The sequence below is a fragment of the Gadus macrocephalus genome, chromosome 23 (assembly GCF_031168955.1).
Source record: "Gadus macrocephalus chromosome 23, ASM3116895v1".
Lineage (NCBI taxonomy): Eukaryota > Metazoa > Chordata > Actinopteri > Gadiformes > Gadidae > Gadus > Gadus macrocephalus.
In genome coordinates this window covers 5,919,932-5,936,836 of record NC_082404.1, presented here as the reverse complement: position 1 = coordinate 5,936,836, position 16,905 = coordinate 5,919,932, and the positions used below count along the sequence as shown (strand labels likewise).

Genomic DNA, 16,905 nt, shown 5'->3' with positions numbered 1-16,905 from the left:
CACCAACCCACCAACCTACCCCCCTACCTAACCACCTTACCCTCCTACCTGACCCCCCTCCTACCTACCCACTAACCCTCCTACCTTCCTACCTACCCACTTACCCTCCTACCTACCCACTTACCCTCCTACCTACCCACTTACCCTCCTACCTTCCTACCTACCCACTTACCCTCCTACCTACCCACTTACCCTCCTACCTACCCACTTACCCTCCTACCTACCCACTTACCCTCCTACCTACCCACTTACCCTCCTACCTACCCACTTACCCTCCTACCTTCCTACCTACCCACTTACCCTCCTACCTTCCTACCTACCCACTTACCCTCCTACCTACCCACTTACCCTCCTACCTACCCACTTACCCTCCTACCTACCCACTTACCCTCCTACCTACCCACTTACCCTCCTACCCTCTTGCCTAACTACTTATTATCCTACCCTCCCTCCTACCCTCCTATTAACCCTCCTGCAAAACCACTTACCCTACTACCTACCCTCCTAACCTACTGCCTACCCTCCTAACCTCCTACCCTCCCTCCTACCCTCTTACCCTCCTACCTTCCCACGTACCCTCCTACCTACCCTCACTCCTACCCTCCTACCCTCCTACCCTCCAGCCCTTCTCCGGGGAGTTCTCTGCTCCTCTTGGGATCTGCTCTGCTCAACAAAGACCAACTCTGTCCTGCTGTTCTCTGTGGCGCCCTAGAACCTTCTGCTTCCTCTGATGTTCCGCATTTCCCTAACACAGATTAATTAAGTACTCCTTATCTTATCTGATCTTAACTTAATTCTCTCCGCAACTGACCGCTGAATGCGCTAGTGGTGCTGTTATCTGTCGCCATCTATTGGTGGCAAAGTGGTGGTTCGTGTTTTTGAGTAGCAAGAATCAGGAAGTGCTTTTCACCCATGACTAAATCACTTCCTGACCTCTCCCCTGCCAGTCTTTCATCACAAACTTTAAAAGAGCGGGTTGACCCTGTTTGCTGTTCTATACCAAGTGTTGACGTCTCAAAATGGCCGGCATTTTCTTGTTCCCCTCTCTGCTCTGACCGGCTGCACCTAACAGACATTTCTCTCTCCGCTCTTACAAAATCAAAACACAACTTCTCCTGATCTGCAATTTGAATTGAAACATGTTTGTGTGTGAGGTTATCTGCCTGTGAATTTTGTATTTTGTTGGGTGTCAGCATTTCTTTGTTTGTTTGTGTTTTCGTAAATAGATAACAACATCATTGTTGCGCATGTATGTGCTAGAATAAGTCTGTGTTTGTGGTAATTTGGTGTATCCTCGTGTGTGTATTGCAATTCATGTTGGTGTATCGCATACACATTCATCTTCATCAACCCTGTTAATGTGTCTGTGTTTGTACGTCGGTGTCTGTGTGTGTGGGTGTTTGTTGTTTGTGTGTGTGTGTATGCGTCCATGTGAAAATGTACGTGTGTGTGTCTGTCTATGTGTGTGCACCTTTACGTTTTTGTGCGTGTGTGTGTGTGTGTGTGTATATGTGTAGGTGAAGAGACAAAGGTGGGAGACATCCCTAAGCCCGCCCTCCCGTCTGTCCCTCCCAAGAAGCCCCTCCCCCCAAAGACAAGCCCCGCCTCTTCCTCCCAAGCCCCTCGACGCCCAGAGAGGCCGCGCACGAAGTACACAATTACACACACACACATTCCTCTGTAGGAGCGCACACACACAGACGCACAGAGCTAATCCCACTGTATGGTTTACCTGCTCAGGTGTGAAAGCCCTAAATCTGAGGGCGGAGCTTCAACACCAGACTCTGCCTCTGACTTGTTACATGACACCGGTGAGTTCGACTGACAGGGGGTTTCAGCCAATCAGATTGAAAGGGAGACCTTTGTACCCAAATTAGGTTCCATTCTATAGCGAAATATTCTCTCTCTCTCTCTTTCCTTTTCTCTCTTGTGTTCATTTTGTGTGTTCATTTGTCATCGTGTGTGTCTCCTTTGTCATTGTATTGTTGACGTTTGTGTCATGATGTGGCGTGTTTGTGCTTTAATGATGGTGAAATAACAGTGTGTGTGTGTGTGTGTGTGTGTGTGTGTGTGTGTGTGTGTGTGTGTGTGTGTGTGTGTGTGTGTGTGTGTGTGTGTGTGTGTGTGTGTGTGTGTGTGTGTGTGTGTGTGTAGAGGTGGACCTGGATGCAGTGATCATATCGTCTGAGAGGCTGAATCATCCCACGGCCTCACGACCAAGGATAACCGACCGGCGACCTCGCTCACAGATCATCTCTCTTGTAAACACACACACACACACACGCACACGCGTGCGCACACACGCACGCAAACACGAAAACACACACGCGCACACACGCACAGGCACGCGCACACACACACACGCGCGCACACACCGAACACACGCACAAACAAACACACCAACGCATAGATAAGTATAAAAAAATATATTGTCACACCACAACAAACCCACAAACACGCACACATAAAGATGTTTAAATACTGTACACAATTACTCCCGATATTTACCGTGCTCCTCTTTCCCCCCTCTATTTCAAAAAACTCACACACACACCCAAAAACACACACCAACACAACAACATACTCACCCCCCCCCCCCCCCACACACACACACACACACACACAGCCTTCTCTTTCGTCTGCTGACATGCAGGACGTCCTAGCGCTGGAGGAGGAGAGGAGAGAGAAGGAGAGGAGAGAGAAGGAGAGGAGAGAGAAGGAGGAGCAGGAGGCGCCTCCCTTAAGGCCTGAGAACGTCTCGCGGAGGAAAGTAGTGCCCTCCGTCACGGTAGGAAAAGATGCAGTTATGGTTTGATACAACAGAGGGCGCCATAACAAAACATTATAAACGTAGTGAGTCCATAGGCTGCCGTTAAAGGTCCCATGACATGCCACCAGGTGTGATTAGCCGTCACAAGCCGTTTTGGAAATCTGCCCCTTATGACATCACAGGTGGGCGCGTCCACCTGTCACTCCACACCTGGTGGCATGTCACGGGAATTTTTGGTATTGGATTAAGGAAATGGCAGCGCGACAGTGGAGAAAAATGATCACAATGACAATATTGATTACAATAAATGTCTGTCTATGCTAAGTAGCGCTGACATCATGGCCTACTCCTTGGAAGTCAACAACACACAAGAATGCATAAATAAAGATATATATGTATATTTAAGAGTAAGGGTATAGATAAGATGAGATGTCCTTTATTAATAGTCAAAATAAAACAAGATATTATTTTTTTCTCCAAATGTAATACATGGTGTGTGTGTGTGTGTGTGTGTGTGTCCTCAGATCCCGGATGGAAAGTCGGCCCTGCCGCCTAAACCAAGCATCCCGAACCCCAGCAGCAGCTCCAGCCACCGCTCCATCTCCCCTTCCTCCTCCTTGGTGCGAAGCCCCTCCCCCTCCACTCTAAGCCCCTCCCCCGAGCTCCGCCACTTCCCCATGACTCCCGTCACTCTGGAGGAACTCCGAGCCCAGCTGAGGGAACTGAAGACCTCCGTGGAACTACTCAAGAGCCAGCACAGGTGTGTGTGTGTGTGTGGGGCTGTGTGTGTATGTTTGTGTGTGTGTGTGCATCTTGTCCAGAGAGAGAGAGCGAAAGAGCGAAAGAGCGAAAGAGAGAGAGAGAGAGAGAGAGAGAGAGAGAGAGAGAGAGAGAGAGAGATGGAGAGAGAGAGAGAGAGAGAGAGAGAGAGAGAGAGAGAGAGAGAGAGAGAGAGAGAGAGAATGCTGTGTGTGTGCATGTGCACTAATATCTTAATATGTGTGTGTGTGTGTGTGTGTGTGTGTGTGTGTGTGTGTGTGTGTGTGTGTGTGTGTGTGTGTGCGTGGGTGTGGGGTATGGTTGAATCCATGATAAGTTGGGTCTGTGTGTGTTGGGACTATGTCATATTGTCAGCCGTCAGGGCGTGTGCATGTCTGCGCGTGTGTGTAGGTATTGCGGTAACAATGCTGATGTTTGTGTACGTGTGTGTTGCAGGCAGGAGATGAGGCAGCTGAACAGCGATCTGGAGGAGGAGAAGCGGAGCCGCATCTCCCTACAGGTGAGAGCACCTGCTGAGCCTCCCTGGGTCCATGTGGACATGGGTCCGCGCGGAGAGACGGGAGCTCCGCTCTGCTGTTGTGCTCACAACCCTTCGTCCAGAGGCTCTATCCAGAGAGCTTGGGGCTCACTCTCTATATCTGATGGCTCTATGACTTAACATTTAAAAAACTAACGTTCGTAAATGTGCATCCTACTCCCATTTGTGTTCTGATTCCTAGGACACGGCTAAACGTGGTACCGCCGCTGTTTCGAATTAGAAGAATTGTGTAGAATGAATTGGAATTTAGAATTTAAATGTATTATTGTGATTGGTGGAGCTTAAACGTTGTGTTTTGAATTTTGAACTTTACCTTTTTAATTTCAGTGTGAGGTTTGAATATTTAATTTGTATTTGTATTTAGTTTGATCTTGTCTACAATCTAATCTTTATTCATATATTTGTGTGTGTGTGTGTGTGTGTGTGTGTGTGTGTGTGTGTGTGTGTGTGTGTGTGTGTGTGTGTGTGTGTGTGTGTGTGTGTGTGTGTGTGTGGGTGTGTGGACCAGATGGAGGTAGAGCACATTAAGAAGAACCTCTCCAAATGACGAGCCCAGCGCCAGCACTGGCGCGCTCTGATGACATCACCACACCGGATGCCCCGCCTTTTAGAATAAACCATTATGAGGTCTTCTCAAGCCTCACACGCACCCACGTCTAGTTTGTGCCAAATGCCACATGGTCATCATCATCATCATCATCATCATCATCATCATCAATGTGATGTCAATGACTATACGATACAAAGAGCCATGTCACATCCCCACACACACACACAAACACACACACACACACACACCCAAGTCTTCACACACACAAACACAGACAGACACACACACACACACACACACACACACACACACACACACACACACACACACACACACACACACACACACTCACACACCACTCCCAGGTCCACACAAACACACAACCATGTCCTCACACACACAAACACACTCGCATGCAAGTGGGGATGCATGCATGCACACACATCCACAGCCTCACACATCCACGCTCCCATAGCCACGCACACACACTTATCCACATCCTTAAGCACACACACGTTCACAGCCTTATTCTTTTTTTCACTTTATTTTAAAATGTTTAATTATTTTTGTTTGGAGAGGCATGTCACTTTGTTTACGTCAATGGGAGCCTACTCCAGGTGGTACATGTATGCGTTGCCTCGGTTACGGAACAACCAAGCAGAGCTGTGGTTGCGGACGCATACCGGTACTGAAGGGGGAGAGAGAGAGAGAGAGAGAGAGAGAGAGAGAGAGAGAGAGAGAGAGAGAGAGAGAGAGAGAGAGGTGAATGACCTGTGCTGTGCACACTCCACGGCCTTTGCCTCTTCCCCAGGTGTGTGCACGTGCATAGATGTGTGTGTGTGCGTGCGTATGTCCATTCGCCGCTCTTCCTCACGTGTGCACAGTAGCTATGGCAACCCATCACCGTGGCCTTCCTTCCTTCCAAGCCCAACTTTTTGTCTTTCTTTCTTTCTTTCTTTCTTTCTTTCTTTGTGACGAAGACCAAACAGCGAAGACGACAAGGTTCTTTTTTTCTTGACTTGGTCTGTAATATCTCCAAGATAGCGATATAAATAAATATATATACTTTTATATTTCAGTGTTATAAAGATGCTATGATGTACTGTATGTGTGCAGATTTTAATAAAATGTATTCCAAGTTTATCACCACGTGTATGTGTGTGTGTGTTTATGTATTCTGTTCCACTGCGTGTGCTGTGTGTGTGTGTGTGTGTGTGTGTGTGCGTTTATGTATTCTGTTCCACCTATAATCGTTCGATTTTATTGTGAGTGTGTGTCTATGTGTGCCTGTCTGCGTGTCTGTTTGCCTATGTTTGAGTCTGATATCAATAGAATCGAATAACATTGGCATTCTCTCTTTCACACACACACACACACACACACACACACACACACACACACACACACACACACACACACACACACACACACACACACACACACACACACACACACACACACACACACACACACACACACACACACACACACACCACACACGCACACTATACGGACAAACCAATGGGCGAGCAGATCGTGCTTATAGCATTACACGTAAACGCACTAGGTGGATTTAACAACATTTCACCTGGAATGCGATGAACACCGCTCCCCGCTGTCCTCCGGAGTCGTCCCGTACGAGACACAAAACTTCAGAATGTCTTGGCCGCGTGCTACGCCAAGGACTTGGCGGACAAACTGACATTCCGTTTTATATTTAGCTGGCATGCAACGAGGGCGAACACACGTCCAACTATCAAGACTAGATCGTGGCCAGGCGTCAGAGGGGAGCCTGGGTTGGGTCGCCTGTTTGGAGAGCGTGTCGGCAGCCTGTAAAGTAGCTGGACCTCATGAGCCGTCACGCTGACACGGTTACCAGATCCAGGTTGTTCTTTCGATGGATTGCTTGAGGAGGACTAGCACGCTTTTATAGGCCAAAACACTTTTATTTTATTTTCAATTCAACGCTTGCATAATAACTATAATATATATATAATATAATAACATAATAATTGCATATTCAACTTTTTCCGTCGTTTTGACGCTTCTGTCAGATCTTTCGTAAAGCACTCAAGTCTAGACTCTTGCCATGAGGCGTATATCATAACTCCCCACCCCTGCGATGTCTGCTGGGAGGATCTAGTCGGATCCGGTCTCGGGTCGCAGGCCCCTTGGTGCGAGATAATCAGCGGATAATGTGAACTAATGAGGCGGAGATGCAGGAAGACCAACCCAGAACGCAGCGCTCCGCCAGCCTCAGGTGCGCGCGAGGGAGGGAGCAGGACGGAGTCGGGAGACCCCGCCACACGGCCCAAGCCACGGACACCGGGAGACGAGAGAGAAGAGGAGCGGACACGCACCACCACTTGTCCTTGTCTTCGCTGCACATGGAGACGGGCCAGAGCGCGCCGGCCGCAGACGCGGGAGGCGACCACTCCGCGGGAGGGGGGCTGAGCATGGTCGATCGAGAGCGGGACCAGGGTGGAGGAGGAGGTGGAGGAGGCGGGAGAGGGGACGTGGCCAGCCCGGCCCCGCCGGCAAAGCAGCGGTCGTTGCGCGCGGTGTACGTGCTTAATGACGGGATGAAAGCGGTGATGGCTAGCAGCCCGGAGTCGGGCGCCCTGCAGTGCCTGCAGAAGGCGTGCGACGCGGAGAGCGCGCTGCTCACTACCGTGACCTTCGGCCGACTGGACTTTGGAGAGACGTCGGTGCTGGATACCTTTTACGACGCAGGTGAGTGACTCCCCGTGGAACCACGGTTGGGTCAGAGCGTTTTGTTGACGCGATAACACGAAATAAAACACCGAACAAAACACAAAACCACTTGCAATCATTCAATAAAAGTATACATTTGTGGCAAATAATCTGTGCCGTTCGACATGTTTTGAATGAAAGATTCATGCAACATGAGCTTTAAATAATGGGTTGGTATGGTTTCGGTGGTCTGGCCTCCGGAGACAATTGGATTCCTCATATTATGTCTTTCCACATGTCATGAGTGGTCTTTCTCAAGGTAAGAACTTGTTTGGTTGAGGATTTAGTAATTTTTTCCATGTCATGCTCATAAAGTATCAGTTAAGGATTTGAATTGTCATCATGAAATAATTTAAACATCCATTTTCTACCTGTTTTATCAGGGATTACTCCGCTGATAACACACACACACACCCCGCCACACATGCACGCGCACACCCCATCACACATACAAACACACCCACACACCCACACAAAAACGCACACACACACACACCCACACACTCTCTCTCTCTCTTTAAATTGCAATTTCCATATGTTTATATGACTTTAGAGCTGAATAAGGTTGGGGGGAGCTGCACTTAATGGTCCTTCTCATCTTTTCATTATGGTCCCAAACATTTTAACTTTGTTTGTTTTTTTCTCCTCACACTGCTGAACTGTATCTAGCTTGTATCTACACTCCATTACCTTAAAAGATACGAGTAGAAAAACCAAGGGAGTGATGAGTGGGCATCCCTGGATACTTTGGACTGTCTCTCTCTCTCTCCCTCTTTCTCTCTCTACCTCTGTCTTTCTACCTGTCACTCTCTCTCCTTTTGTCTGTGTCTCTCTCCATGGTTCTCTCTCTCTCTCTGAGTATGTCTCTGTCTTTATCCCTCTCCCCCTCATTCTCCCTCTCCCTCTCCCTCTCTCCCTCTCTCTCTCTCTCTTCAATTAAATTAAAAAAAGCTTTATTGGCATGACTATTGTGGTAAACCAAACAGTGTTGCCAAAGCATTACAGTGTTATGCATTACATAAAATATTATGTCAGAACAATATCATATCTCTCTCTCCCCCTCTCAATATAACCCCATGTCTCTCTCCCCCTCACTCTCTCTCTCCCTCAGACATTGCCGTGGTGGACATGAGCGATGTGTTCCGGCAGCCCTCTCTCTTCTACCACCTGGGGGTGAGGGAGAGCTTTGACATGGCCAACAACGTCATCCTGTACCACGACACAGACCCAGACACCGCCCTGTCCCTCAAGGTACACACACACACACACACACACATAGAAAAGTCCTGCAAGGTACACACACACATATATATAATTACACACACACACACAAATTGTATAAACAGTTCACATGATACTACCAAGCAACTTACATACACACACATACACACCCACATGCACACAAACACACCCACGCATGGTTTTATTGTAGTATGTGTGTGTGTGTGTTTGTGCAAGCAATAGATTGTGTGAGTGTGTGTGTGTTTGCTCGTGCATCCACACGTGTGATTGATTTATTGACCCTATTTGTCCGAGGCGGGGGTACACGTATATTTCTGTGTGGCGGCGGTGTGCGTGACACACTGTTCTGCGGGACAACAGCTGCTCCAACAGGAATGCACCATGGGGCCTTCACATGACAAACAACACGGACCTCATTTACTGTCGCCCCCAGTTTTCCTTGTGTTCCGTCTATCCCCAGTTTTCCTTTTGTTCCGTCTGTCCCCAGTTTTCCTTGTGTTCCGTCTGTCCCCACTTTCCCTTGCATGCTTCCGTCCCCAGACGCCCTGATGTAACGTCGGCCTCTAGTTTTCATTACATCCGATCTGCCTCCATTATTCTTCATCTACTGTTGGCCCCCCAAGACTTATTTATGTACGATCAGTTTATTCAGTTTGGCCTTTGACCCTGTGAACACACCTAAGATGACACAGCCGGACGTGAGGGCAGGACAAAATATAGCTGGGAACTACCTGAATGAAGTCTTTGTGTTCGTAATCTTAAAGCGCTGATTTGCCACAATAAGATCCATGAATGCAATAAAATGCATTTAGGGGTGAACAGAGAACACAGCCTGGTCACCCTGGAGTGACTGCTGGGGCTGAGTGTGAGAAGTGACACACAATGCTTATTTCTTTCCCTCTCACAGGACATGGTCGCCCAGAAAAACACAGTAAGTCTCTCTCTGTTGGCGCGTGTCTGTTTTTATTTTTCAAATGATTATTACATTGGAAAAATCCACAGTGACCATAATTAATTTTATAATGATACATGTTTATGGCTGCTATGCTGTTTCTATGCTGTGTATGTGTTTGTGTGTGTATTGCACATGGGTAATTTATATTTGTGTGTCTATATATGTACTGTAATTTTGTGTGCATGGTATGTGCACTGTATGTGTGTGTATGTATTTGTATACGCGTGTGTGTGTGTTTCGTGTGTGTGTGTGTGTGTGTGTGTGTGTGTGTGTGTGTGTGTGTGTGTGTGTGTGTGTGTGTGTGTGTGTGTGTGGAGTAGGCAGCTCGTCCCCTAGTACCATGGGTACAGTTGCCCCAAGAGTACAGAGGCTCTGGATTACGAAACAAAGTATGTATCTTCCTGACAACGTGCACCCTCGTGAGAGTCTGCCTGAGGGCACGTGCACGCTTCAGAGCCGTGCATGATGGATCTCCCTCAGCTCACCGGAGTGGTGGTCATCTCGTCTTCTGAGCTCACCCCATAATGTTGACATTCACTCAATCAAATCACTCAAACTACGCAGTAGGGGAAAATAAGCATAATCAAGGCATGAGAACCTGACCACAACTACTACTACTACTACTACTACTATTACAGTCCTTCTGATAATAATAAAAGTTGGTTAAATATTTGAACATGAAAAAAGTTAGCTAACAGTGTCTGACAAATGCAAAAAGTGCTTGACTAGCCTTTTTTTACAATGCTAAGTAAGCAGCTTCTTTTGAAGAATTTCCTGTTGGCAGTTGGAATTTTTGAACCTCAGAAATGCTGACGTGGCTCTTTACAGAAAGTACATACATTGGTAGAATAACAAATTTAACCAAACATGACATTGAATATACTCCAACACAATAACGTGTTGTTTATGTCAGCTCAGACAACTAACAGCATGGAAACTTGCCTCTTTGGTCGTCCTCCCTCTGTGTTGTTTGGTAAACACTGGTTAATGTGTTGGGTTATTTATATCCAGTAAGACATCCAAAGACTGCTGTATGACACTCTGCTTAAAGTACTCTGTCACAGGAACTACATAAGATAGCCATAGACTGTGTTGTTTGACCTTGTGGTAAAGAACACAAGAAAAAAAGACAGAATCACAAAGGTGGAAGATAAGGACAAAAACTGAAATACTTATATATGTTTTTGGAAAGAAAATGATAATACTACTTTAGACTAAACAGATGAAAAAGCAAGAGAAGTGTGTATATGCATGTGTGAGTGTGTGTGCACTTTGTGCGTGTGTTGGGTTATGCTGAATAATGTATTTTCTCTAAAGTGGGTGCTGATTTGACATCCAGTCTGTGTACCACATTTTGATACAGAAGTTTACTTACAAGACAAGCATATAAAACAAGTAAAGCTGTTGTTAAGATCTCTTCATAATGAATCATCTAATAATCATTTAACAATAAGCGTGCTGTTCATTTAATTTACCTGTAATAAAATGCATTAAATGGATGTGATCGTTCTAATTTAATGAAACCAATGTAATCTCAATTGATGTACTGTAATGATTATCAAATTTTATTAAACTAACCTAATCCAAACAAATATATTCATTATTAACGTAAATAATGCATAATGCAACCTTATCTCGTCTTTTATCTATTCTAATCAAATCAAACCTACTCACAAATGAAGCCAACCTCATCGAACCCTGGTGTCTCCCTCCACCCCTAGGCCTCCAGTGGGAACTACTACTTCATCCCCTACGTCCTGACCCCCAACCATGAGTACATGTGCTGTGAGAGCGACGCCCAGCGCCGGGCCAGCGAGTACATGCAGCCCAGCTGGGACAACCTGCTGGGCCCGCTGTGTGTCCCCCTCACCGACCGCTTCAGCAGCCTCCTGAAGGACATCCACGTCACCTCATGGTGAGACGCTCCCAAGTGCTGGCACAAGCTTGGGCATACGTTAGCATACATGTGCTCATTCATGCTAGGTCCCGCAAACACGTGGTAATTCAATGTCCTGGCTCATGCTAACATGGTCAGTCATGCAAACTCATGCTAGGCTATGCTAAGATGGGGGCCTGCCCGTAATTCCGACAACACATTGATCCGACGTCTCAATGGTCCGATATATTTCCCATTAGATCGACATGCCACGATGCCGACGGTTCAATGTTCCCGAAAATGGAACCCATTGGTCCGAATGTCCGTTTGTCCGACTTTTCAAAAAGGAGGCGCATTAGGCCGACGGTTCAATATGCCGAATAGGCCTACATATAAAGAGTTTTATACCTCGCTCACACTCTCTCTCGCTCTCTCTCCAAAATACAACATAGGCCTACATATCACGTTCACGATGAATATTGGAGAGCAAAGTGACAACGCTTCACTTCATTTCGACACAGTGTTTCAGCCCCATGGACAGAGAGCGTAGGTTTAATTCTCAACACAGGCACGAACACACACACACACACACACACACACACACTTGACTAAGTACATGTATGAGGTATAAGTTTGACTAAATCAATACCAGCGAATTTATTTAGGCTAAAAGCCCACTGTAAACACAGTAAACAACACATATAGGCCCACACACAGCTACTAAAGATAAAAAATGTATTTGTTCTTCACTCACCGTTTGACTTCTTTACGGGAAAAGTATTAGTCCTTGTATAACGTTATACAAGTTATACAAGGACTAATACTTTTCCCGTAAAGAAGTCAAACGGTGAGTGAAGAACAAATACAATTTTTATCTTTAGTAGCTGTGTGTGGGCCTATATGTGTTGTTTACTGTGTTTACAGTGGGCTTTTAGCCTAAATAAATTCGCTGGTATTGATTTAGTCAAACTTATACCTCATACATGTACTTAGTCAAGTGTGTGTGTGTGTGTCTGTGTGTGTGTGTGTGTGTGTGTGTGTGTTCGTGCCTGTGTTGAGAATTAGACCTACGCTCTCTGTCCATGGGGCTGAAACACTGTGTCGAAATGAAGTGAAGCGTTGTCACTTTGCTCTCCAATATTCATCGTGAACGTGATATGTAGGCACTTCATAAATTCCCCTCTTGTGACCGTTCAAGCCCACAGCAACAGTCTGGCTTGGAGAAGTGCACTGCTGGAACTTAGCCTACATCGTCTTTTATTTTTGGTTTCATAATCACACATTTGGAATTGCGCCTTGGCCTATTCGGCATATTGAACCGTCGGCCTAATGCGCCTCCTTTTTTAAAAGTCGGACAAACGGACCTTCGGACCAATGGGTTCCGTTTTCGGAACATTGAACCGTCGGCATAGTGGCATGTCGATCTAATGGGAAATATTTCGGACCATTGAGACGTCGGAACAATGAGGCGTCGGAATTACGGCATGGCACCGCTTAGATGTTCTTAGTCATGCTATCAACATGTTACCGCATGGTAGGTCAGGTCATGACCTACCATGTTAACGCATGGAAGGTCATGTTAACATGTACTTAGTGATGCTAACACAGCCTCCTACTAAGCAATGTTAACATGTGCTAAGTCATGCTAATGCTGTGGTCTGTTGCACATTGTATCGGCAAGATGGCATTCGCTGATCGCAACACGATGAGGCATTTTCCTTATGGCATCTTGGCAAGGTTTATATGATATGCAGTGTTTCCCTATAGGATGGAGTTGCAGCAGCGGAGGTGAAATGGTTTTTATGGAACACATTTTGTGTGTTCACTTGTCAATTAAGGCCCTAAACTCCATCTCAGGCAGTGCCTTGTTCATGGTTGTGTTCTCTGTAATGTGTATGTAGTGAGAGGATGTGATTTCTTGGTACATATATGTTGCTGTTGTTTTCAATGCAGAAGACATTGGACTGTCCACATTGGAAAAATTTCCTTCGGTACATAAAGTCATTCTAAAGTTTTCTGATGTGAATCTCCGTCCCAGTGCCTCTTTTAAGGATACTTTGCTGAACGACATCCGGAAGGCGAGGGAGAAGTACCAGGGAGAAGAGCTAGCAAAAGAGCTAACCCGCATCAAGCTGCGCATCGACAACACTGAGGTCCTGACTCAGGACATAGTCATGAACCTGCTGTTCTCCTACAGAGACATACAGGTACTCCATGCACTGCCTTACATTCACCTGTAGATACACACACACATCATTATGTCTTCACAAAGGACATGGTCATGAACCTGCCCTTCTCTCAGAGAGACATACAGGTACACCACACAATATAATTCAACACACCCATAGATACAGATACAGATACACAAAATCCTCAAAAAGCCTTTGACGATGAACCGGCTGTTTTCCTATAAGATAGGATTGAGTTGCAGCAGCGGAGGTGAAATGATTTTTTTTTCCTGTCGCAAATTTTTGGTGTGCTCGCAAAGCGCACCCTGCCGGGAGGTTTCTATGTGTCTGCCGGCACCAGAAGGGTGTACATACAGTACATTGGTGCACAGTAATGAGCAGGGCAAATATGGAGAGATTGACAATCACAAGTATAATCTTTAAAACAATTATTTATATTTATTTAACAAAAAATACCGTATATTATATCAACAACAACCCTATACAGTAAAATCACATAACACAAATACTACAACTATCGAAAAGGTCTGTGCCTCCAACCAATGCATCTTCCCACTCCCTCCCCTCTCCCCATCACAAAGGTTGTAGTAGGACCATAAAGAGGCCATGCATCTATTGAAGAAGTTTTGGGACTCGAGTCAATAATGGCGACGCTGTTCAAATTGTACCATTGTGGTCGTTTCCAGTTTTGCACTTTGCAGACGGTCCCTAACCTCGCGGCTGAAAGCCGACAGCTCACAGAAGCCAATGCAATTCACCGTTCGCTAAAGACGGCTCGTTTGGATGAAAACCATGTTGTAGCTGGTTCTCTAGGTTCCTACACTCAATTGTGTCGCAACAATGTTTCACTGATGATATTGAACATCAAACTCTGAATCTGCCAATTTATTTCCAACTTTACGGAAGTTCCTCTCCGTTTATATGCTTTACTCAGGTGTGTGAATTGACCTGGATATGAAGCGTCCGTAGCGCAAAATAATATAACATTCGTTTTTTAAAGAGATAAGGAGCTCTCCTCTCCGTTTATATACTTTACTCACAAGTGTGTGAATTGACCTGGATATGAAGCGTCCGTAGCGCAAAATAATATAACATTCGTTTTTTAAAGAGATAAGAAGGAGCTCTCCTCTCCGTTTATATACTTTACTCACAAGTGTGTGAATTGACCTGGATATGAAGCGCATATCCAGCGTCCGTAGTGCACGGAATGTTATATTATTTTGCTTTGCGCAAAATAATATAACATTCGTATTTTAAAGAGATAAGCTGAAGCTCTCCTCTCCTCTTAAAAAAAAGAAATTCATTAGCGGCGGACCGCCGCTGCTAGGTGCATATAGGGGAAACACTGAGATATTTGCAAGGATAACATTGTAATATACACATCCTATATCAGACATAGACAGCAAGTTCCACATAAAGTAATCGTCCTGCCATCTATAAAATAATCACCGTTTAACAATCAGCCATGTACCACAGGTACACCATACAACAAATAACATCATTAAAACATAATTACACGCATCCACAGATACCGCAAACAAACATAATCACAGTTGTGAAAAGCATCACTCTTTACCCTGTGACCTCGATCTACGACCCAGGACTACGACGCCATGGTGAAGCTGGTCGACACCTTGGAGCAGCTGCCCACATGTGACCTGGCAACACAACCCATGATCCAGTTCCACTACGCCTTCGCCCTCAACAGGTACGCCCCACAGGGCTTTCAAAGTGTGGACAATCTCTGATAAGATGGAAACCGTAAGATGCTTCCTCGTTGGTCCATTGTTATTGAGCGGTCTGAGCCATACACACATTCTCTGTTGGTATGGGATGAACCGTGCTGTTTTTTAACGGTGTAATCCGGACATCACGATTTTATGGGAAACTATGATTACATACTCTGTATGTCTTTATATGTGTCTGTGTATGTATCTGTCTCTCTCTCTCTCTCTCTCTCTCTCTCTCTCTCTCTCTCTCTCTCTCACACACCGGTCTGCAGGAGGAACAGTCCTGGAGACAGAGAGAAGGCCCTGTGTGTGATGCTCCAGGTGTTGCAGTCCTGTGAGCACCCGGCCCCAGACATGTTCTGTCTCTGCGGGAGGATTTATAAGGACATCTTCCTCGACTCGGACTGCAAGGACACAAAGAACCGAGACAACGCAATACAGTGGTAGGTGGAACCTTACCCTTATTTTGAGGATCCAGACTTGTCCTTAAAGCTTTATCCTGAGTTTATGTTTTGATCTCACATTGAGCAGGTTACTTATTGTTAACATTCAATCTTACTCATCATTTCTCTTACCAAGCTTTACCAATTATGCATTTAAAAGAAAATATCTCCCTGTAAACACTGACCTCATCAGCCCATCTTGTTATCTCAGGTACAGAAAGGGATTTGAGTTGCAGCCAACTCTGTACTCTGGTATCAACCTGGCCGTCCTCCTCATAGTGGCCGGACAGCAGTTTGAGAGCTCAATTGAACTGAGGAAAATAGGTGAGAGGAGTGAAAGGGAAGTCCTAACACATCAATTGACACAAATTCCCACATTTTACCCCTATTTCTTTATTGTGTAGCAATTTTGTGTCCACTTCAAATCCATCCTTTGTGCTATTTATTGTATTTGACCTCTCTCCTTATTATTGTCGTAGCCTGAATGCATTTATATTGTATTCCAAAAAGCAAATTGTTATTTATGAGCAAAGGTGCGGAAAGTAGGATCAAAAAAGGTTTGTTTGTGAGTTAGTTTTCTCACCTTCTTCTACCATCCCTGTCCCAGGTGTGAGGTTGAACAGCCTCTTGGGTCGTAAGGGTTCCCTGGAGAAGATGAACAACTACTGGGACGTGGGCCAGTTCTTCACCGTTAGCATGCTAGCTAACGACATTCCCAAAGCTACGCAGGCCGCCGAAAAGCTCTTCAAACTTAAGCCACCTCTTTGGTAACAGCAAATATGAAACCAATGAAAGTTATTTTATGAACATGAATTAATTTATACAATTTTAAAGTGAATAAATCTTAGAACCCTTATATGTGCTAGTCATTTAGCAGGCTAGCTCATATTAGCTCGGCAACTGTAACATATTTGCTATAGAAATGATCAACCCCTAAATTACCCCTTTAAACTCAATACAGTCATTGTTAATAGAAGTGTACGGAAGTGATTAATGATTGTGCCAAAATATTTCTTTGCTAATGTTGAGTAATATTTCTAATTTAGCAAGTCAACTGTAATAGTATAATTGAATTAAT

General features: G+C 45.5%; 2 protein-coding genes across 5 annotated transcripts in view; both read left to right on the top strand.

Annotated features, from left to right (window-relative positions):
* The window catches only part of sh3kbp1 (SH3-domain kinase binding protein 1), a 14,296-nt gene extending 8,515 nt beyond the window's left edge, over positions 1-5,781 (top strand). For 2 of the 3 annotated variants that reach the window (XM_060045697.1, XM_060045696.1), the window contains 7 exons: positions 1,518-1,650; positions 1,741-1,811; positions 2,155-2,261; positions 2,627-2,788; positions 3,295-3,530; positions 3,986-4,049; positions 4,597-5,781. In XM_060045697.1, the coding sequence (XP_059901680.1) occupies positions 1,518-1,650; positions 1,741-1,811; positions 2,155-2,261; positions 2,627-2,788; positions 3,295-3,530; positions 3,986-4,049; positions 4,597-4,635 (812 nt within the window). In that variant the 3' untranslated portion in view covers positions 4,636-5,781. The remainder of the gene's footprint in view (positions 1-1,517; positions 1,651-1,740; positions 1,812-2,154; positions 2,262-2,626; positions 2,789-3,294; positions 3,531-3,985; positions 4,050-4,596) is intronic. The other variant, XM_060045698.1, reaches the window with a different exon arrangement.
* A 152-nt stretch (positions 5,782-5,933) lies between these two features.
* The window catches only part of map3k15 (mitogen-activated protein kinase kinase kinase 15), a 28,541-nt gene continuing 17,569 nt past the window's right edge, over positions 5,934-16,905 (top strand). The window contains exons 1-10 of one of the 2 annotated variants that reach the window (XM_060045668.1): positions 5,934-7,371; positions 8,504-8,643; positions 9,542-9,565; positions 9,910-9,978; positions 11,311-11,504; positions 13,504-13,672; positions 15,256-15,362; positions 15,657-15,827; positions 16,039-16,151; positions 16,435-16,594. In XM_060045668.1, coding sequence (XP_059901651.1) covers positions 6,855-7,371; positions 8,504-8,643; positions 9,542-9,565; positions 9,910-9,978; positions 11,311-11,504; positions 13,504-13,672; positions 15,256-15,362; positions 15,657-15,827; positions 16,039-16,151; positions 16,435-16,594 — 1,664 coding nt within the window. In that variant the 5' untranslated portion in view covers positions 5,934-6,854. The remainder of the gene's footprint in view (positions 7,372-8,503; positions 8,644-9,541; positions 9,566-9,909; positions 9,979-11,310; positions 11,505-13,503; positions 13,673-15,255; positions 15,363-15,656; positions 15,828-16,038; positions 16,152-16,434; positions 16,595-16,905) is intronic. The other variant, XM_060045669.1, reaches the window with a different exon arrangement.